The 24,090-nt window shown below is 45.6% G+C and overlaps 1 protein-coding gene across 1 annotated transcript in view; it reads left to right on the top strand.

Moving 5' to 3' along the window:
• The window catches only part of ASTN2 (astrotactin 2), a 469,553-nt gene that overhangs the window by 217,279 nt on the left and 228,184 nt on the right, over positions 1 to 24,090 (top strand). The window contains exons 10-11 of the mRNA XM_078616120.1: positions 16,886 to 16,960; positions 19,483 to 19,620. Coding sequence (XP_078472246.1) covers positions 16,886 to 16,960; positions 19,483 to 19,620 — 213 coding nt within the window. The remainder of the gene's footprint in view (positions 1 to 16,885; positions 16,961 to 19,482; positions 19,621 to 24,090) is intronic.

The following is a 24,090-nucleotide window of genomic DNA, read 5'->3' as shown; positions in this document are numbered from 1 at the left end:
AACAAATTTTACAACGTAAAATTCAAAGCAATAATTGTCCATCTTACCTTCCAGAGTTTTTGTTGCATTGCTCGCAGGTGAAATGAGGTGCCCAGGGTTTGTCTTGATCCCCGACAGGCATGCCGAAATATACATTGTAGGCCTCACACATCTTAGCAGATGCTTCCACAGAGTACCTTTTCACTCTTGTCTTCATAAATTAGCCGCAGACATCGCAGAATTCGTCTGCCGGATGTTTGCAGCCTCTTGATGCCCTCTCAGGTAAATGCAGATTTGTATCCACTCAGGCAGCTGGAACTAAACTGAACTGGTGGGCTTAAGGACGCTGTATTTCAAATCCTATTTATATTACTGGAAAGTTCTAGAATGTTCTAGAAGTTACTCCAAGTTTACTCAGCACTGAATCTATCTGGAATGTTCTGGAAAATAGGTACATTTCAAAATATCACTGTCCTGGTCACAAAATAAAAGTTTATCGGGAATAATAGACAGTTTCTGTACTTTTGAGGCATAAGCAATTAGGATATAACACTGTCCAGGAACAAAACAAATAGTTACATTTATTGTTGTAGATTGAAAACTCAATTCTTAAAAACTTTTTTGCGTTCAGTTTGTTGTTCTTCCCCGCACCTCCGATGAGCACGGTTGACTACGTATTGCGCGAAAGAATTTCAACATGCATACATACATACATGCGTTGTTAATAATAATACTAAAAACCTTTGGTCGATGCACTTCCTGTTGAAGGCCTCCCCATGCCATGTCAGTCACGGGGTGCTGTTTGACCATACTTCACCACAATGGTCAATGCAAGTTTGGTGAATGGGGTACCTAGAACCGGTTCAGATATCATTTGCCACTGATGTTAGTTGTGGCCGGGAATTCAATTCAGGTCGCTGAGTTTGTAGTGTGGTTACGCTAACCGCTTTTTTCCACCTCCGCACACGCAATTCTACACGGCATCGCAAAGCCAGGGATCTGGTGGTGAAAATGAATCATGAAAACCCGGCGAGACTTTTTCTGGCAAGCAAAATAAATTATTACGTATCTCTGTGTTTGCAGTTTTATTCACGGACAACAAGTTTAATGAAATACACACCAATCTTGACAGTTGATAAGAAAATAATGCAAGCGTCAGAGATATGCTGTGTTTTTTTTTTTAAGTTGCAGGGGCACCACTGCTTCCTAGAGATTTTTGTTTTATCTGGCGGCATTATTTACTTCAAGCCCTGCCAAGTCACCCGCTTGCCTCTTCTCCCCACGCACCTCCCTACCTCCCCGATTCTTGCTTGGAACATTTCGCGCCCCTCCCTCTGTAGCTCCACGCTGCATTAACAGATACCTATCATCAACCACCCAGTAGCTGTTGTGGGGAAGGGCGGCGGTTTGAACATCACGCTGCTGGTTGCGGAGATAGTTGTAGCCATCGCGCCTGTGATTAATGTGCTTGTCACGGCCAATAGGACCCCTCACAACATTACACGGACGCTGCAATTTCATCTTGGCCGGTGTGGCCCATGCGTTGTGCGTTTCCAGCCACCCGGCTAAAGGAATGACAGATATACCGTTCCACGGGCTGTTTATCCGGCCCACGCAATAGGTGCGAGCGTTGTTATTTACCCACTCCGTTTGTTTGTTCGTTTATGCGTGCATGCAAACTTCTTAAAATCGTTGCCAATTATCGCCACTGCAGCGGTTTTTATTTCGCCCTCCTCCTCTTCCTGGGATATTGTATAGAGGAGGACTCCCATTAACCGCTGCGATATTGCCCGTGACTTGAAATATCCTGTTGCCCGAGACTCCATTTTTCCTATCATCTGCAGTTATCTGTAGATTTCCCCCAACATACCTTAAGGACGGCATCCTATTATCCGCAACCATCTTGCGAGTAAGAAGAGTTTATGGGCGGAAATGTAGAGGATAATGCGCGATTATCCACTATTTCTTCCCACGGTTAAGTGGAATAAATTTGCGGATGTCCCTGGCGGGTGACAGGGTCTGCGATCCTGGTTCTCCGCATCACCATGGATAAAAGGAGCTCTCCTGGATTTAATTTTTTTTTTTTCACATTTTCACTTAAGTTTAATGTCTGAATTTCGGAATTTGAAATGGAAATACTTCTCTTCGTTTTTTTAATATTCTCAACAAACTATTACGGAGCCGTATTTCACGTTGGAAATGCGTAATGAAAATCCCTGCTGTAAAGAGAAAAAAAATGTAAACACGATCGGGGGATAAGAAAAGTGCTCAGCATAAATGAGAAATATAATCGCTAAATAATCTGTAAAGCTTTTGCAATTGCTGGCATAGCCCTGTCTCGATTTAAAAGCCTTTATGTGTGTGATTGGTTTTTAGTTAAGGTGAGGAATGTCAAGTTTAGTGGGCATACCGACAGCTCATAGATTACTTTTCTTGTCATGCACGGTTCACCCATCATTTTTGCACCTTTCCTGCAAGACCCTTCCCCAAACGACTTTGGGCACACATCTTACCAAGGATCACTTTGCCAATTCTGCCTACGTGCTAATGTAATGCTCATAACCTGTCCTCAAATCATCTAACCTTAATTGCTTTCCTACATCTTTATTACATCAGCTGGTACCCATAATTCCCTATGCACCCACTTGGCAGTAAAACAAGTTTATGGTGACAATTAAATGTCATATTTTCTCCACTGCTGATGTATTATACATACACAGTAATTGAAGCTGGCAGTGTGTGTGTGTGTGGGTGCACAATATTCGACTTTTCTCGATACTTATCATATAATGGAGCCATTTCAGTGGTTCTCCTTTTCTGTACAATGCAATTGCCTAAAGGCCGAGCGTTTAGCGAAATGCTTTCTCTGAAGGGAGCCTGCGATGCAAGTCGTTTGCCAGGCGTAACTCCGGCCGCATCCGAGTGAGTGAAACGCCAAAAAAGCATTCGACCACTGCCTCTCACTCGTGCGTAACCTCCGCGCATTTTAAAACGATTCCAGCTCACAATGTGCCTTCCCCCTGGGAGCAGGAAGAAAGTAATGAAATAAGAAAAACGGAATTGTTATCCGTGAACAATTGCGCGCAAACGTGCGCTGGTTTGCGCGCACTTATGTCCGTCGTCAGACCCATAGACCTGCACGTATGCCCATAGACCCACATAGAGACCCATAAACTCACATAACATTTACATATATGCATACAGCACGCTGCCTGTGACTAATTGAACGTAAGCGTGCGTGATCTCATCACCTTTCAGATGCTAAGCTGTTTGTAGCCTGGCTAGCACTCGGATGAGGGAGACAGTCGATGAATGCAAGGTGATTTTGGCTTGGAATGTGAGGTGTCTCAAATGAGATAGGATCGCAAAGGATTCTCAGTTCTCTCAGTGTGGAACTTTGAATGACTCCCCCTCGTATGAGTAAAGTTCTCTCCAGAAACTATGACTGTCCGCGACGAGCCAAACACTCATCAATGAAATTGGCCAAACTTTCCGATGCAGCACGCTCCTTCAACGTAGTCTTGAAACTCAGCGAGCCTTTCCTGGCTAACTGCAGGAAATAATTGCCTTGGAGTGTGCACAACACTCTCGCAATCGCCGGACCAATGGGAGCCACAAAACGTCAATCGTTCCTCGTGGAAAGTTACCTGTGATGGATTGATTGCTGCCATTGTCAATGAGCAGGCAGTGTGCCTCCTCCTTCTTGTGGACAACTGTGAAAAAGAGGGTCATACATAGCTCAAAGGATTCCTTCAGTATATATTGTGTATGTCGGTCGTCTTTCGAACCGTACTTAGCCAGCCGCGCTAATAGGAGGTGCGGTAAATAATATGATTATTCTGATTCTGGACCGGACCAAAACTCGCCCGAGGGGATGCCCCCGCTCAAACCCGGTGCTTGCGGAGCCCCGGCTAGTGGCGATGGATCGTGACACCTGCGGGAACATTCGACGAAAACAGCCCCATTGATGGCTGAGCGATCACCACTGCAGTACTACCACTGCTGCCACCCACCCAAGCAGTTCACTGATTTGTTCAGAATTGGGGCCCACGATTCAAGTGCAAAATTTTAATATTCTTCTTTCGTATGGCTGATGTAGATGCCGAGCAACAACTGCAATTTCACATGCAGGTGGTCAAGCCAGACAACCGTGTCAGGAACAGTGGAGAGTATCGCTGTGATGTCTCCTTCGTATTTGTGGATGGGGCATTGCATTGTTTGACGTTATACGGTCTATTCTGGGTGACCACAGCCGCACACTGGAGAGTTTTTAATGTTCCACTTGTGCATCAGGTGTTCCATGATTTGTGCAGCGGATGCGATTTAACGTTGACCATGAGTCAAATAATTTGCCATATTTTTGTTTTCAAAGTCTCGTCTGTTTTGCTTCTAATTTTCTACTGCTGCCGCCCTTCCCAGCAATTCACTGAGCTGTCAAGATGTGGAGCCCACGATTCAACTCAAGATTCGAATAATGTCACGTCTCTCGTTTTCAACTTCTTGTCAGTATTACTTCAAATTGTCTCCGTCTTGTGGACAACTTCGTTCGCCCCGTTCGCACACGGCCAGAACGTTCATTTGCGCGCAAAACAGTTGATCGATTCTCGCACGTAGCTAATTCGACGCGTGTGTATATTCTACCTAAGCATGACAATCGAGTGCAATTGGTTGAATCTATAAATGCGTCTAGGGGAGGTGCGGGCGATGGTGGCGGTGGGGAAGGGGGAGGGGGGTTTACATCGGCGTAGGCCGTGCATTGTGGGATCGAACGCCCTGATGTGTGCGCTGCGGCGCTATTGATGCCGCGTGTCCTTCACGTCGGAAAGGGCCCCCGTGGGAAGAGGCGAGAGACAACTTTGCCGCAGATGGCAACGGTGCTTCGAATTGCACGCGATGGAAGGCGATGAAAGTTGTAACGATTTCTGACGATGGGAATTTCAAATATTAATTCGTGAATTGGTTTTGCTAAGTGAGGGATTTTTAGCATCATTCGGTGTTCTTGTGTGTATGTGGGGGGAGCGGTAGTGTAGCGGTTAGCGCTCTGCGCTACGAACCTGGTGATCCGGGTTGGATTGCCACTCACGGCCAACACCGGTGAACCGTTTCTGGGCCTCTACTAGATAGGCTCAGCCTCAAATGAGTACCTGGTGAGATGTGTAAACATCACCACTGGGGATGCAAAGGCAGCTGAGCGTGATGTTGGCCACTCACCCCCTCGTGTACCGTGCCGGCCTTAATAGGTGCTCGCTAACAGTCTGTTGAGGCTATACGGCGCGGGGGGGGGGGTCTTTGTGTTGCTTTATCGTTTCTGTTTGGTAACCACTCGAAGCTACTTTGTGATGCTTCTGGCGTAAAAAGTCCAGTGTCACCACATTTTATGGACTTCCTTCCCACCCCCGTATTTTATTGCAAAAGTTGGGGTGCGTCTTATCATCCAGAAGATGTGTGTGTGTGAGAATATATTTGTATAGCTTTATGGACACTGGCAACAAATTAGTGACTGAGCGATGTGATATCCAACAGTGTTTTAGAAAGGCCAGCAAGCTGAAATTTGGCACAAATACATTTTAAAGAGTATGCTTGTAACTTGGAACGATTTGAAATGTCAAATAAAAAAAAATTTGTTTCGTCAAATGAGAACCCGTAGGTTGATTAGTTTCACTCATAGGGCAAGGTCATTCAAAGGTTAAATCTACATCACAATCAGCCAGTTCGTTCGTTTCTCAGTCCGCTTGTCCTGGTGATGGTCACGGCAGCAGCGTGTTGCGTAGTGGCGGTCCACACCTCCCAATCCCTGGCGACGGCTCCAGCACTACTACACTCTACACTACACTATACACTACTATACACTACTACACTCTACACTACACTATACACTACTACACTCTACACTACACTATACACTACTATACACTACTACACTCTACACTACACTATACACTACTACACACTACACTACACTATACACTACTATACACTACTACACACTACACTATACACTACTACACACTACACTACACTATACACTACTATACACTACTACACTCTACACTACACTATACACTACTACACTCTACACTACACTATACACTACTATACACTACTACACTCTACACTACACTATACACTACTACACACTACACTACACTATACACTACTATACACTACTACACTCTACACTACACTATACACTACTACACACTACACTACACTATACACTACTATACACTACTACACTCTACACTACACTATACACTACTACACTCTACACTACACTATACACTACACTATACACAGGGAACTTGCTCGCAGTCAAGCCGCTTACTCTCACAACCAGTTCTGCCGTTTCAGGGTCTGCTTGGAAGCATTCATCGGTCAACTTTCAGGGCCATGTATATATATGATTTTTTTTTAATTATTACACGAAGAATTATGATCATTTCGTGAGAATGGGCTGGAATGTAAGGATAGGGAAGGGCGTGACACAGGAGAGCCGCAGTGTTCTAGAAGCGGTGGGAAAACAGAGGATCCATGCTGCACCGTACCAATAACAGGCCAGCGAGGAGTGTCCGTACGAGACCGAGGGCCCTATCCTTGATGGCGTTGCGCCATCAGTGTTGAACTTGGCCAGAACGTCAGTGGAATCTATCATTTGCCCCGCATCACAACACATCAATCTGTCTGTCCTTTGGATACTGTTTCTAGCATCTGATATATCTCTTGACACTTTGTCACTTTTCTTTTTGAAAAATGTGTCCATACAGTAATTGCCTGTTTGGAGAGGGTGATTTTTTTTGCCATTGAGCTCTGTCTTTGTCGTGACAGTAAGGGGTCTCTTTACCATCCCCAGGGGGTTTTTTTGTTGTTTACTTTTTGCTCTTTCCCCACTTATATTCCAATTCGCGCCGTTCATGTCACCATGCGAAATGGCTCAATTTCCGTGAAGAAGTCCCATAGCCAGATGTGCATCTCACCCTGTGTCGGAGAATGGTCCCACGAGATGATGTCACAGAACTTCTTCTGAAGCACTTTCAATAGCTCATTATCCACACATAGGGGGTCCACATGTTTCACGTGCCCCGTAAGGTTCATCACATGGACCAAACATTTTTCGGAATAAGTAAACTTAAGTTAAGCACCAAACTTAAGGATAGTTTAGTTTGTGTGTGTGTACAAAATCAGAGATTACTGTGCTGAGATCATCAAAGTATTACAATTGAGAAGCTAGTTTAATCACGGTTGGCTAAGTGGATTCGTAAAGAGGATTTGAAATTATTGGTGCTATTTGAGTGCTTGTACCCTGAACCACCCAACGGTCTCACTCATTGTTTGACATCTGATAAGAACTCAGCCTAGTATTTGTCAAACAGAAGAAGATGGAATCCTCTGTGTGACTCCCAACGAGCCCCTACTTACACACCTTCTTCTTGGGAAATATATAAGGCAAAAGGTGGGCGGCAAGAGAAAGAAAAAGACAGACCTGGGGTGGGTGGGTGGGTAGGCCGGGGGTGGGGGGAGTGATGTCTAGGAGCGGACCAAGATCGGCTCAGTGAGTATCATGAGAGCTTGTGTCAAGCGCAAGTACTGCAACACGTTGACCTTTGACCTCCGAACCCCGGAGCTTGCATAGACGGACGGATTGATGGAAATGTAATTATGCATCCCCGGGACCACGTGTTGCAATGTCCGAGCAGGCATGGACATACTTCAGCAAAAAACAAATCAAACAAAGATTGATTGCGATCGTTAAAAAAATTCGATGGAGTGCATTGCACACACCGCAAAACCTACTCGGATGCACCGCATCTTGCAGGCGCGAACAAGGCCGCAGAGGATGTGACACGGGACTCGACTGTCAGCTAAATCCATGCTCCATCGTCCAACTGAGGCCTGAACAGCCCCCGTGTGGATCTCTCCGAGGTGTCAAACGTTGACCCGTCACCGTCGTGGCAAACGGCACGGATATTGAACTGTCAGGAATATGGCCCGGCGCTCGAATGGTTATGTGCGAGGGAATCGATAGCCGGGATCCTGTGTCAGAACACTGCCCGTGGTGGTGAAGAGAGGAGCTGAGTGATAGAAACTTACCGCTGCAGATCACAAACATTGAGAAACACTGCTGTGCTTAGCAGCTGCACGGCTGTGTACTCCAGCATGAATTTTACCAAATGACTTCCGCACTGGCAGACTAAAGTATATGGCCACTGTAATACACTGATACATATGGTGGCTTAGTCTTTCCGTACATCCTGTTATCTAGCACACTCTACCCCCATCAGGTCCGTGTTGGCAGCGTATCTGTCTAGTTCGTCATACAAATGAACTCCGCAAGCGGTGTGCTGCGTGTAAGCGCTGACGCCGTTTGTGAGTGCTGACGCCCTGTGTAAGCACTGACCCGGTATGGAAGCCCCGACGTCGTGTGTAAGCGTATTCTGTGCAAGGGATCTGGCGACGTTTGTACAGAGACCTGTATTTAAATGTTGCAATAAACACATTTTTTTTACAATTTGTGAATTAAATTGATTAATTTGAAAAACCGGCCCAGCTTAAATGTCACCCATTAAATAACCCTCATAATGAAATAGCAAGTAAACATTGTTTTTTTTGCCTAGAACATTTTAAATCAAACTTAATTAAATTTTTCAACTTTTTGGCCGCTTTTATTATTATCATCTGATTTTGTAACGTAATAACTCTTTTGTCTAATGTTCGTGTCTGTCGGGTTGTATTCAGAGGATTGGCGTATATGGAACAAGCTTCTTGGGCAAACTAAATCAGAACATCTGTCTCCAAGTTGTGGGTTAGTGGGTTCGAATCCAATGTAGGTGATATTTGGCCTACTCTTCCATGCTGGCCAGCCACCTTGGAAGAGTTGAGGACCCACACACTTTCTCCCACCACACATGGACTCCCATTTGGAGTGCACATCGTAAATCTTCCTTCAACCAATATCCTGAAGCAAAAGATTAGTGCTGGATTCAACTGCATTCGCAAACGTGATTTGTAACTTTCATCCTCACCCGTGTATCGATATTTCAATTTTAACGTTTCATTTTACTAAGGGACTATTTTGGTGTTGTTGTCTTGGTGTGGTTTGGGACTGTTCTTGCTGTTGTTTTGCTGCCTTACCCATTGGTGTACTTATGCAATATCAACTTATACACTTTATCTCCGTTACGTATTTATTTTTCGAGATTTGCTTACCTCTCCGAAACTTTGCACGCCTATCGTTGCTTGTGTTGTTTATTGTTGCTGTAAATGTATGACCCGTCACTACTGGACATCTGTGAAAAAAGAGCTTCACGGCTTATCGGATTTCTCCATGATAAATAGAGATTCCGATTCTGTTTAAACTGCTGGGTGGATGACAGCGGGGGTGGGCAGGGGGGGGTGAGGCGGGGGGGCGGGTGTCTTTACAAAAAACTAAAATGCTCACGGTTTCAACTCCCTGTGGCAGAAGATCGAACCTGCTGCCTCTGTTCCATTGTCCTAACCCCCGCACCAGGCCAGCATCCCCATGTGCAATACAAAACGTTATCAAATAAGCCTGCCTGAGCTGACTGGGCGGCTCGGAGATCAGATCACTGAGCCAGCAACGCCGAGGCCCTGGCTTTCGAATCTGGGTCGAAGCCACCCACGATTAAACTCGCCTCTCGAATGTAGCAGGTTGATTGGTCTCGCCCTGTACGCCGCCGATGGCAGCGCACGTAACAACAACGCCCTTGCTGGAACCCGATTGTAGTTCGCGTGCGAGAGCAGTGTTCGCCAGCACGGACGCTGGCACGTATTTACGGACACCAGTTTCTGTACATGGCTAATGAAAGTGGGTTGCGTAAAATCTCGGTTATTGCACACTTTATTTTTAATGGTTAATTTCAAGATGTTGGTTTCATCTTCTTGGTTTTTTCAGTAAAGTCACGTAGAAGGAAAATAATAAAATAATAAAAATAAAACATAATAAAACAAGTCTCACGACAGAGTCTACTTGACAGACCTGTTCTCCACCTGAGGACGGCTGCTTGCGTTGTGGCCGAAACGTCGTGAGAATTATTTTATTATGTTTTATTTTTATTATTTTCCTTCTACGTGACTTTACCGAAAGAACCAAGAAGATGAATCCCTGCAGTCACGAAAGCTTTAAATCGAAATGTTGGTTTCAAATCACATTTTACCAAACCAGATGGCATCAATAAGGAAATATATTAGGCTGTGGGCCCATGGGATATTTGATGTGTCTGTGTTGAGCTGTAAGGCCACACCTGTGCACAAAAAGGTTCGTGACAATAATTACGTCAGTGCTTGGCGAGAAGAAAGACCCACTATGGCCTGAAAAACCCACACGTTTCAACCGAAAACGCAGAGACGAGAACGGCAGGTACACGGCACTTTTGTACATAGTGCTAGAAACCATCAACAGTTCCTGAAGGGCATGCTGACAATGTAACGCTGAATTGGCTACAAACTGAGAGGGGTTGATACCAGGACAGGATTTAGCTGTCCAAATAAATCCCGCTCACACACGTTGGTTCCTGAAGTGTCCTACTACTGCATTAGCTGGTATTGGGAATCAGATTATTTTATGTGTATATATAATTTAACGTTTTGTATATATATATGAAGCAGTGTAAATAATACATTGTTTTTGGTCATATGTGTTTGTAAACACCACTGGCCAGTGAAACAAATGTTATTTGTGTGTGTGTATCTAATAGAATATAGACAATCATGACTGACTAAGTGACAGATGTGACATCTAGTGATGTTTCATAAGGGCTATGAATCTGAGTGAATTTTAATTATCTACATTCTATTGGTGTTCTACAAGGGCTAGACAACTGAAATTGGGTGCAACTGTAATTGATTGGATATAGATATATAAACATCTACAGACTTAATTTTTCTAATTTGGGCGCAAAATATTACAGCCCAGATTCAGGGCCAATGGGTGATGTTAAAAGCATAATTGTATTTTCGATATTGAGAGACCGATTTGTGAAGACGCATCACCTGATTGTCTGTGTTGTTACCGGTTACCGTACATGAACGCCCAGCAATCTATGGGTGTCCAAGCCAAAGGCCTGAACAGTAACAGTAATCTTGATTTGAAGCTTTCGTGACTGCAGGAATCCATACTCTTTGGTTCTTTCGGTAAAGTCACGTAGGTATAAAATAAATATATCACGACGTTTCGGGCGCAACACAAGCGTCCGTCTTTCCCACCTGATGACGGACGCTTGTGTTGCGCCCGAAACGTCGTGATTTATTTTATTTTATACCTACGTGATTTTACCGAAAAAAACAAAGTATAGTAATAGTAATGCCAAATCTGTAATTATCATGCCCAATGTTTGCGCGGGAAAGCCAAGGCTGAGTCTCAGTACTTTTGTCTGACGTGTGTTACACGTCGCTATGTTTGACAGTAACACTCCCGAGTGATGCAGGTCATTCTTGAAAAATGAGACTGCTGGTCTCTTAAAGTTGTTGCGAGGTTAAGCAAATAATCTTCAAACTCGGCTGATCCTTCCCTTGCTTTGGGATATTACACTGCAGCAGCATGAGAGTTCAGTACAGAAGTCAGGCAAGGGTGGGCTGAGGTTGGGAGGTTTGGCCAAATATAGGGCCACGCAGTAACACGCCCACAACTGCAATGCGGACAAATAAGCGTATAGACATCTGGAACCCAGGTAATTAAAGTTTGTTGAGCTCAGTGTGCGGTGTCTGTCTGTTTGAACAACACACAGAGACCCGGTGTAGTCCCTCTATCGAATGATGCACGCCGGCCCTGTCTTAGCTGCTCAAATACAGACAGATCACATGTATTAGGTTTCATAAATGCGAGTCCTATGTATTATGATTATTATTAGCGATCGCAAGGTGCAGCTGAAAACGCCCGAAGAGTGTTCGTAGCAGCAGAGTTTCCGTTGTGGCAAGGGGAGAGCATTGTGTACTGAAATCGGATCAACCAACTTTTAGAATAATTCACAAGACCTGTCAGGCAATCATTTACATTTAGTATGTGTGCTGTAATGGGGTATATAAGTGGCTATTCATCACTATTTTTATGAATGTTAATATGTTTTTGACTGCTTACTAAAAGACCCACGTCTGCACTTGCCAATAATCTACCAACCCGCCCAGTGGTTGCGGTCAGAGCCTGGTTGTGAGTGTGCGCGTTGTAAACACGGGCCATTAATTTATGACTTATCACCAACGTATTGATGCCCTTTAAAATTCGGTCTGTAAAAGCCCCTTAATATTGCATTCCGGACCAAATGGTAACTTTATTATCTCGGTCAATGAAAAGCAATGCCGTGGAAATATTGTGTTTGTCCTTTGCATTTGGCGGCCGTCATCGCAGACACCTCGGGACGCATTTAAATAACGCGTGAAAAGTTCACCTCCGCAGTTCATTTCAAAATATCAAGATTAATTTGATTCGCAATATGCCTCGGCAAGTGTTTTCACCGTGATTTCTATGCACAGCCACGCACCTGGCATTTTGCTACTGAATGACTCGGTGTCTCTGCTCGTGAATCCGGCGCTCTGCCCCGGCGCGGTGTTTGCGCGCCGCGAATTTTTTTTTTAATGCCGCAGCAGAAAAAAAATTCAGCCTCCGTGGCATTTGCGTCGGAGCTGCTTTGCGGGGTAAAGACACAGCCCTGGAATTGTTTTGCTCATGCTGCTGCTGGCGGAAGCGGCCTCCACTTCGACGAAGCTCCCGGGAAAGCACCTCGAGAGGGCATTCGTTTTGCTCACTCTTCCTCGTTGGCCGGACACCTCGCGAGGGCCTCCGATACACGGGATGATTGATGATGTGATGGGCCCACGCGAAGCCGCGTACAGAAGCATTGCCGGAGACATTTTCACTTGCAGTTGAAAACCAGCACGTGCGCTGAGAGGAGACTAGGGGAGCCTTGCCACCACTCGCCACTACGCTCACCACCACACGGCATACACCAAACTCACGACAACCCACATACACCACGCTCACCACCACACCCTACTCCACACTCACCGCAGGGAGTGTGCTTCTCGACTAACTGTGGTGTACCAGATGGGGGGGGGGGGTCGGGGGTGATTTAAGAACCTGTGCTCCGTAATTTCAACTGCCGTGCCTTGAGATGGAACCGGCGGCCTCCGAGTTGCAAGTACGGTGTGCTATCCCATTACCCCGCGTCAGTACAGGCTTTCTAAATGCACTGGTGTTTTGTGTGTGTGTGCCAATATTCGCAGCGTTGGCAAGATTGCTTTTGAAAAGTAATATATAAGCAGGCCCCTTACAACCTGGGTAATATAATGTCTAATCTATGACAAAAAATGAGAAACTACGCTCAGCTTGCAGTTTGTAACTTTAATAAAAATATACTTTACGTCTTCAATGTAAACAAACTGGATTTAACTATTTTTCAGTCGGTTTGACAGTTAGTGCGCTTTGAGTCTTATTTTTCTGTAGATATTCACACAATGGTTCATTCTGATTGGAAGGAGCCAGGCACCTATGGTGTTGATGATTACAATCCTACAACCTATAGAATTTCAGAATAAAAATTAATCTTGCCAGCTTCATCGACCATAATAGAGTTTTTTTTTGGGTTATATTGTGAAAATATAAATGTGTCGTTAAACCCGCTACCACCCGACACAGCCAATTAGTAAGGGTTGTCGTGTAAACAAAACATGCCAAAACATGCCACGTCACAAACCTTACTAATTGGCTGTCGGGTGGTAGCAGGTTTAACGGCACATTTATATTTCCGCGATATAACCAAAAAAAAACCTATTTGATGGATAATATTGTGTTAAACCTGCTTCGTTTGGTGGTACATGAAGGACCGCCTTATGGCTGTGCCCAAGTAAAAAAAAATACATGCAAGTAATTGGGGAGACCTGTAGACATTTACTTAGAAATAACCTAACCTAATCAATGACATAATTAACCTTTGTTGGAAACAAAGTTAGTGTTTTATTAAAGATCACTTCCCAATGAGGTCAAAGGGGATGTTCAAAGGTCATAGCGCCGAGACGCATTTTCTTTGATGGTTTCGACCTGGTCATCACTGACTGCACAATAATTCTCATGAAATTATTCTGAAAAAAATGCCTGCACTTAATTTGGATAAATTCCAGCTCTGAGGATTAACACATTCCTGTGGAGGCAGCTGGTAGGAACGTTGGGTTGCTCGGTCAATGGCCAGGGTCAACGGCGGCGTGGTGTATTCCGCAAATATGCCCGACTGTGAGGGCGGGCACAAGCCGGCGTGAGTAGGTTAAACGTTGAGTTTTATAAGGGCACCACGGGGTGACCAGCCCCTCCACACCTAGCCCCACCCCTCCCACCCCCCTCCCAGCCCCACCCTCCCCACCCAGTCCCTCCCCACCCTCCCCTCCCCACCCAGCCCCTCCCCACCCTCCCCAGGCAGCCCCTCCCCACCCTCCCCTCTCCACCCAGCCCCACCCCTCCCATTTTTGGATGCACGACGGACGGACGGACACAATAATCCCCTGTGGGCTGGTGGAACCAGGTGGTTCCCACCAGTAAAATTGTTAGTTGGTCATGCGACGAGCATTTGCTGTCCGTAGCAGGCAGGTGATGAAGTGCTGCCCCCTAGCCTGCGGAACAGAGAACACTGGACGTGATCTCAGAACAATCTCTGTGACGTACATATTAACTACTGAGAAGGCGCACAGTTGTCGTTCACTTTTCGAAAGGCAGGCGGGCGGGCCGTAAGCCGGTACCAAACAATTCTCCTAAACTCTGCGTAACTCTCTATATCAAGCTATTTTCAACCAATTACCGAGTCAGTTTAACGCGTAGGCTTTTGCGAGCAAAATCATCCATGGCATAGGATTTTTTGGGTTAGATCGCGTAAATATATAAATGTGTCATTAAACCCGCCACCTAGTTGTAATTACTGGTGAAACGTCATACTCAGTTTTTAAGTGTTGTGGGTTTGCTCTCCAACACTGTGCTAGTAACGAATTGGGTGGTGGCGGGTTTAATGACACATTCATATATTTACGCGATATATCCCAAAAAAAACTATGCTATGGACAATTATTGAGTATTTGTATGAGTGGTCGGAAACAGGAGCACTCAGAGAAAAAAACCCACGCATGCAAGGGGGCAACACTCTATCCCATACAGTTTGAATAGATGTAGATTAGTGCACACTTTCTGTAGCGCATTCTGGCAATCCTTGGCGTGGCACCTCGACGCCCACGGAAAGGGGATTTCGTACGGTCCTCACCTCCACAGTGATGGATTGCAGGCGTATTTTGCCACTGCCCGTGGAATACGCGCTTTTCATCGGTTGCACAGGTCTTGTGCGAGATGCGAGTCGATTCTAGTTCTCCCCAAAATGACGCTGACCGCACAATCGGGATACGATTTGTGAAAAAAAAAAAAGTCAACGCAAAACGTCAAATATATTTATCACTTCCCAAAAGTTCGGGGCTGAGTGTAGGGAGGGATTGTAAAAGTTTAGTTCACAGTGTTTTTCAGGCACCAGTACGGTGCAATTAAAGTTGGTTACGAAGGCATACAGGGATGCCGCCATGGTGTAGTGGTTAGCACTAGATTTGTAATCCAGGGGTCACCGGTTACATCCCCATTGGTGCAAGCTTCTTAAGTACCCCCTGCCTTTGTCTTCACAGCAGCGTAACAGGATTACACAGCTAGATTTGAAGCTTTCGTGACTGCAAGGATTCATACTCTTAGTTCTTTCGGTAAAGTCACGTAGGTAAAAAATGAAATTAAAATTAATAAATAATAAATAAAATATCACGACGTTTCGGAGGCAACACAAGTCTCCGTCATCAGGTGGGACTGTCACATCCACACTCACTTGATGCAGCAAATCTGGCTGTGACGGTCGCACCTGATGACGGAGACTTGTGTTGCCTCCGAAACGTCGTGATTTTTTTTTTAATTAATTTTAATTTCATTTTTTACCTACGTGACTTTACCGAAAGAACTAAGAGTATAGGTTTACACAGCAGTTGGTCGATCGGCAGGTTGCGTGCGGTGGGGTGAAGTGTGGCTACTGCGGTCGCTGCCAACACCTTTGACCAAGGTGGAAGAGGAGGCCCGAAATACCTCTCTATAGATCTTCCTCTCGCAGTGTCCCTTCCACCATGAGTGGCATTCACAAGCAATCGCACGGCTGCACCTTTGGCTGTGGATAGAGACGCTCATGGGACATCTCACCACGGTGGCTGCGAGATGTTAACTACCTCGTCTGGTGTATCAGGAGGTCGTGGGTTCGATCCCAACCCTGACGCTTGTATATTTGGAATTTGCATGTTCTCCCCGTGGTCGTGTGGATTTTTTATACGGTTTTTCCCCTCCACATCTAGAATCAACGTGCATTTAGAGTAAGCCACTTTCTTGTGAGGTATCATTTGTGGCCAGGTCGCTTCCGAATAAGAGCTATATAGCTCAGTGGGCCTTACCTGGTGAAATAGAAATAGTTCAGTTTGGTTTACCTGTCAAGGGAAGGCAAAAAAAAACCCACCAATGTTGATTCATCGAGCCCGGCGCGCCAGATGTGCCGCAGATGAACATCGCATGAAAGTGTCACGAAACGAGATCACACCCTGGGCGGCGGCATGTGTGCGTTCCGATGACATTATCTCCCCTGCCATAAGCCGAGCTGCACCGCAAGAGAAGTGTTGCGCTGGGCGTCGACAATTCATTTTGACGTCCTTCGTAATCCTTGCGAGAGAGAGAGAGAGCATCATTTTTAATACAAGTCATTAAATGCGTCGCCATATTTCATGCAAGAACAAACTCGGCTGCCTATTTTTAACTTGCCCGTTTAAATGAGTTCCCAGGGACGCGTGCGGGGTGACTGAGAGCGATTCAATTGTTTCCCCTCCTACCTGTGCCGTTCCTCTCTCTGCCCAGGCCCTGGCCGTACACCACGTTCGAGAGCGGTTACGACCTTCTGAACGGAAAACAGCCGACAGACAAAATCTTCAGGTATGTAACCCGTGCCTGCAAGGTGATGGCTTGAAATACATTATTATTATTATTATATAACGGTGAAAGGAAACGGTCACGGTCGAGGTCAAACAGTCAAAATTATTTGCTGCTGGAATGGACATCGACGTGGAGTGCTCAGCTCCTGTTGGCACCCCTGGACCCGGAGTGGAAATTCCACATCCTTACTGCAGGGGTGAGTCTATCGTAGGACGACACACACTGTTGACCTCTCCGCAAAGTAGTACTCCTTTTATCACCCCTCTTGAGGGGTGACGTGCTGAGCCACCGGCCAGTTGGGTTTTTTCGCTCGCGCCGCTGTTGGCGGAAGAGCCTCCACTAGAAACAGCGACAGCCCCTCTACGCAGTATTTGTTTGGCCTACTCTTCCACGTTGGCCAGGCGACTTCGATGAGGTGGGAGTGCATCCACGCTTTACCCCAACACACGTGACCTGCCGATAGACTAACTGTGCTGAACACGATCATTGTTTTTTTACCCTTCTATCTGGCAACAAAACTGACACCTTTTTTACAAGGAGTCATGTTTGCATAGACCACAATACCTGCAGCCATAATGCAAACAAAAAACATAACTGATAATATATGCACTGTCCTTGAAGTTAATTGGTCCACACCCGAGACAGATTTCCTTAGAGCCTAGTCTCACATGGGTTGGACCAGATGACGCCAAAAGGCGCACAACTTCAAGGACAGTGCATATATTATCAGAGTTATGTTTTTTGTTTGCATTATGTCTGCAGGTATTGTGGTCTATGCAAACATAACTCCTTGTAAAAAAGGTGTCAGTTTTGTTGCCAGATAGAAGGGTAAAAAACCAATTATCATATGTTTTACTGGCAAATGAGGTTCCAATGGTGTGCTGAACACATTCATACTGCTGGCTGGACAGAGGTGGATGGTTTGTGATTTAAGTAACTTGTTAATTGTTTCAACTGATGTGCCAGTAGTTTAACCCAGTGTGCTCTGCGTTGCAAGGCTTGTGTGCTAACCATTACGCTGGCAGTATCCCCCTGTTTTTAATAACACTATCAACTGAAACTGCTCACATATAATGTATATACTTTTCTTTCGATGAAAGAGGCAGTTAAATCATTTGTTTGGCCCCTATTCAAAAGAAAAAAAATATATTGCCACTAATTTTCTTGTGTTGGCATTCATTTTATCTTCAAAAAATTTCTACAACTTTAGGCCGAGTATTTTTTTTTTCAGCCTTTGGAATTTAATACAGTCCACCAATAATGAGATGATTAAAATTCATGATCTGTAAATTGTTATCGCAATGTCTATTATAAGTTCAGACCATTTTTTTTAACACCACTTTGGGGGGAAAGGATTCTCTTTCACGCTAAAATTGCAAATTAACAACTCGGAGTTTCATGTCTCCATCCCTGCCTGAATCACTCAGCAACCTCCACAACTGCCTATGCAGCTGGCCGCTGGTGCGCCTTGAAGTGTGTGTAAAGCTGTAACACTAAAAATTGTTTTTTTACCAGGTAAGGCCCCACTGAGTAATATAGCTCTCTTTCAGAAGCGACCTTGCTATCACAAATGATAGCTCAACGAAGTGGCTTATCATATAGCAGCCAAATTTCTCTACAGCAGTGGTTCTGCCCCGGGACTACCGGTGAGCGGTCCGCGATGGTCCGCCAGGTGGTCCGCGAGGCTGTGATGCAAAACGCAGCTTGATCCGGACAATAATGACAACGATTATACCTCTTGTTTCAGGCATTAATTCATATTTTAACATGATGTTTAATTAAAAAAATTAAGTTGGGTAAACTACCCTGGCCATAAGATTTAAATGCGCCCCCCCCCCCCGCCCTAAAAGAAAATGTATAGTCGTGTTAAAATAATATTTTGATGTTCCAGTAATATGAATCATGTTGTATTAGGGGTATTTAGAGAGAAGTGATTGCGTTTCGTCACCAGGGGTGGTAGGGCAGGTTGGTCAGCGAAAATGTTTTCATCGGCTGAGTGGTCCGAGGGCGAAAAGAAGAGAAAGAAAAACCGCTCTGATGCCGATTCTAAATTATCTGGGGGAAACCGGAGGACCCAGAGAAAAATCCACGCGACCACGGGGAGAACATGCAAACTCTTAGTTCTTTCGGTAAAGTCACGTAGGTAAAAAATGAAATTAAAATTAATAAAAAAAACAATAAAATCACGACGTTTCGAAGGCAACACAAGCTTCCATCTTCAGGTGAAACTGTCACAGCAAAAAATCTGTATCAGCAACACTTCCCACTTGATACAGATTTTTTTGCTGTGACAGTTTCACCTGAAGACGTAAGCTTGTGTTGCCTCCGAAACGTCGTGATTTTATTGTTTTTATTTACCGAAAGAACTAAGAGTATGAATCCTTGCAGTCACGAAAGCTTCAAATCTAGAAAGAACATGCAAACTCCAAATATACCGGCGTCAGGGTCGTGGTTCGAACCCACGACCTCCCGCACACCAGGCGACGGAGGTGACATCTCACTGCCGCGGCATGTGCGGACAGGTTCACATACGGCATGGGCCAAGGGTTGTGGCTGCCCTTCAGCAAGACGTTCGTCGTTCCTCCCGTCGAGCTGGACATCAGCCCACTGGCCAGCTGCCGCACGGACCTCTCCATCACGGAGGAGACAGCCGAAGTCCGGTAGGTCCCCCCCTCCTCCTCCCTCTCCCCCTTTCCCGTGCAGCCAACCCATGAAATGTTTGCGGGTGAAATATTTTGGCACGCGAGGGGAAAAGCGAAGACAACGATGCATTGGACGTGTTGTTTCGTGACGCTGCATTGGCAGTGGTGCACGAGCACTGATAATAAAATACTCAACACAGCCATCAGCAACACTTCCCAAAATGTAACATCACCTGACAACGACTATTACTACTATGAGAGAGAAGTTTATTTGCGCGTCTGTCATTCCGCATAATCGTTATGCGTCTACGCTCCGACCATCGCCAGGTGATCTGCGTTATGCCCTTGAGCCCTGTTATCAAACCAGGTGTGGGTTAATCCCGGTGTGTGTTGAGGAGCGGTGGCGCAGTGGTTAGCACGCTGGGCTACAGACCCGGCGACTCGAGTTCGATTTCCGCTCACGGCACAACACCAGCGACGATTATCTGAAGAGGTCCTGGGCCTTCCCTACTTCGCCTCAAATGAGTACCTCTTGCGGTGTGTAAACATCACCACGAGGAAGACAAAGGTGACCGGGCGTGGTGCTGGCCGCCCACTTCCTCGTCGTAGGTCATGCCGGCCTTCATAGGTGCTCGCAAACAGCACCTGCCCAAACTGTCTGTTCAGGCTATACGATCTTTGGCTTTGTGTTGAGAATGTATTTCTCTAATCCCACCAACTTCGAGGTTAAGTGGGATTGGTGGATCATGCAGAGATGACGCCTACGTGAGACCCACACACGCAGCGCAGGCATTATATTTCCATTAGAAGTTTGTACGGCTGCCCTTGCTCGTGTGTTTTGTCCCCAAGTACTCAAATTTCTAGTTTATCTTATTTATATATGTTTTAAAAGAAAGACATATATATATATAGCCCTTAAAATAATCTCCAGAAAAAAGGGTCCTCCTGAAAATGTCGTTCGAGGCATCCTTCTGCAACAAATGTGGACTTGCTCGCAGTTAAATGACAATTGCCGTGTGAAGTGAAATGATCATCGCCCTCCGTTGTCGTAGACAGTCTGGGGTGGGGGGGGGGATTTTGAGCCCTAGAAAGTAGCAATAACAACAGTGCGCATCCACGCAGGCAAAATAGTTTCCCCATAGCCACACGGCCACGAACTCCGAGTGCATGTGCTACCGGCCGGTGCAACGTTTCGTGTTTCAAACAGCCCGCAAAAGCCCGCGGCGTCATATACGCTTTACCATCGCGGCCTGGCATGGAAGGTAACAGTTGGTGGCCCTGCAATTTGCCTCCTCACGCCACTTGCTGGCGGAAGGGCCTCCACTCGAGGGAGCTCTGGAGAGCCCTTGGAGTACTGCACTTCTATGCTCCCCATGTCGATGTTTCCCACCTTACAGCGACCCAAGCGGATCGGCAGAGCGAAGTGTAGTGAAGTAACCCCCCCCTCCCCCAGGGTGCAAACTTTGAGGGGGGTGGCCGATATCCAGCAGCGGATTAATTAAAGGGGCAGTGCATTGGCATCTTGTGGGAAAAGCCAAGGTGGGCTTCACGGAATCCTTGCGGTGGATGCCTCACATGCCACCCATGGCCATGCACAGCAGACAACCATCTGACACACAGCGCAGACCTCCCACCATTTCCGTCGTGAATGTAAAGTGTGCCAACTGTGGCCTGGGGACATTTAGTAAACCACTGCAATCTGCGCTCCTCGCAAAACTACACGAATACATTCTCCTGAAGCCCTCTTGTGGCTAGCAGACCTCGACATTGGCATTTAGCTCCTGAACATATTGCCACACGTAAGAATAAATGATAAGCTTTTTTTTTTTTTAAAGTGAAGTTGTTAGCAATGTGTTTTTTTTAAGGCAATGTTATACTGCTTGTGCCCGTGCACTATCGCCAAATTATTATTTTTTGCGTGGGACTGCTTCATCTCGAGTGGTGCATCGTCACACGACTGACACAAGCATGGGACGCTGAACATCTCGGGAAGACTCAGAGATGTCCCGGCAGCAAGGGGGACTATCCTGGAAGAAAAACAGGACACAAAGTGGCAACTCTGTCTGGAAAAACGTAGAAATAGCCCAAGAGAGATAACGGATTTGAGCACATGCAAGTTCCTCATTAGCAAAACGAATGTAGCCTCCGAGTAAGTTTGCACATTAATTTCAACGCGCATTGTTTACTGAAATTCTTAATTAAGTGGAGAACTGCTCCGAGCTGCAGAGATTTTTTTGTTGCACTCTTCATGGGAAAAGAAAGCAAGGCAGAAACAGCGCGCGTGAAATTAATTTTGGCAATTAATGTATTTCTTTATTGGCGAATTGATTTGATGTGAATCTTACCGTGGCTGCTGATTTTAAGCTGAGTTAACCTCAGGGGAGGTTGGGGGGGGGAAGCTTCCCCCCACCCCCACTCCCCCTTAACTGTCTGGGTTGAGGAAAATTGTGGTCTGAGTGCATTGTGCATTTGTTGATGGGTCATTGAAGTGGAAACAAGGGTGAGAGTGAAGGAGGCTTACCGACGCAAATAACTTCGCAAGCAGCGGAGTCAAAAGTCAAAGTGATTTGCTGCTCAAACGAGCATTGAGGCATTGGCGCCAATCTCCCATCCACAGCCCTGCAGAGGCGCAACGGCAGAAATTGAACACTCCTATTGCGGCAGCGAGTCTACCCAACGGGACTACCACCGTTGACTTCCCCACAAAGTGTTGCTCATTTTATTGATCCCAGAGGGACAAATGGGTTGAGTTAACCTCCCACCATGCTGCGTCCCAACCAGGATTTGAAATCGTAACATACCCGATGGCGAGCCCGCTCGCTCCATCGCTGAGCCACCTGTCCTGGTTTGGGCAGAGGAGCGCGCAGTTTGAATTCTCCCTCAATCAAGAGATATTGCAACCCAATGGATTCTCGACTGCTTAAATATAAAGAGTATAAAAGGAACAGAAAAAGGCTGCATCACGACCCAAATTGATCGCATACAATATACATGGTCCCAAACCAATAAGATCCAGCTTGTGTATGAGCTGCTTTGAGCTTATTGGAGCTGTCCCTTACCGAAGTTTTTTTAATATAAATAAAATGAAAGTCATCAAGTATCGCATGATGTTGTAAATCGAAGCCGTGCGGTGTTCCGCGTGTTTTCTGGATGCTTATTTGTTGATTTCTCTCTCGCACCAGCTTACATCGCAGTGTCGAATTTTATTTTAGAAATGGCTCCATGGCTCAGCGGTCGAGTGAGCGGCTCCTAATGGAAAGGTTGTGAGTTAAAATTCTGTTGGGGGGGGGGGGGGGTTTAGCCCATCATCCTTCCGTGGGTTGATAAAATATCTACCATGTTGCAGGGAAGTCAAGATTGAATTTCGATTTAAAGCTTTCGTGACTGCAGGGATTCATCTTCTTGGTTCTTTCGGTCAAGTCACGTAGAATTGAAATAATAAAATAATAAAAATAAAACATAATGAAATAATTATCACGACGTTTCGGCCACAACGCAAGTAGCCGTCCTCAGGTGGAGTACAGGTCTGTCGAGATTGGTTTTTCAAATGCATTGATTTTCCCCCACTGTAGAAATATGGAATTTCTACCACTGCCTCAGGGCTGTATACAGGAGATGTGCACCGATGCCTCAATGCTCATTTGAGAAAAGCAACACTGTCACTTTTTATATTTGTGCATTGGGCAGAGTAAGTGATTTAGTCATCTTGCTACACACAACCTTTGTAGGTGGTGAAGGACTTTGTTCATTTATAATTTATAATACATGCACATACATTTCCTCAATTTGCATCTCACTTCCGCATTAATCAGAATCAACAGAAATCATAATTGTGCAGCTCGTTGATGTGTGTAATACATTGTGCGTTTTATTTTTTATTTTATTTTTATACATGCTCTTCTGACTTTTTCTTTTCAATTAGACGGCAATGTCCTGGCCCCCCTTTTCACGGACAGACTTTGTCTCATCACTGGTACACATCGCCTTAACAAAGCCACGGTCTCATCACGAATACATGTTTACCTTCGTGTCTTTATTTTCTTATTATCGAATAACTCTGTTTTTCCTGAGGTTTCTGTTACATAGTTTTTTTTTTCTGGCATGTTTTCCACCAATTTAATGATCAGTTGTGTTTCTTATACGTGTGTGGGAGGAAAGCGGAGCGCACAGAGAAAACCCACGGCCTCGCGTCAGGGTGGTAACACTCTCTACCCCCATACAGATGGAAACTAATGGCGATTAATCCACTTTTGCTGGACTGCCTTCTCCTGGCAAGCCAGAGTATGGCACCTCGGCACGCACGGGAAGGGTATCTCACCACATGTGTACGCTGATCTACCAACCCTTGCCTCCACAGTGCTGGATTACGGACGCGCGGATGCACAACCGCTCAGCTATGTATTAAGTGCATTGAATGTAATGATTACGAGAAAGACCTTCCCTTGTCCTCTGCAGACTGACTGCATGGCCTGTCACTACAAAGCACTG

The sequence above is a fragment of the Lampetra planeri genome, chromosome 49 (assembly GCF_965212315.1).
Source record: "Lampetra planeri chromosome 49, kcLamPlan1.2.h2, whole genome shotgun sequence".
Classification (NCBI taxonomy): domain Eukaryota; kingdom Metazoa; phylum Chordata; class Hyperoartia; order Petromyzontiformes; family Petromyzontidae; genus Lampetra; species Lampetra planeri.
This window is presented reverse-complemented; position numbering and strand designations above follow the sequence as displayed.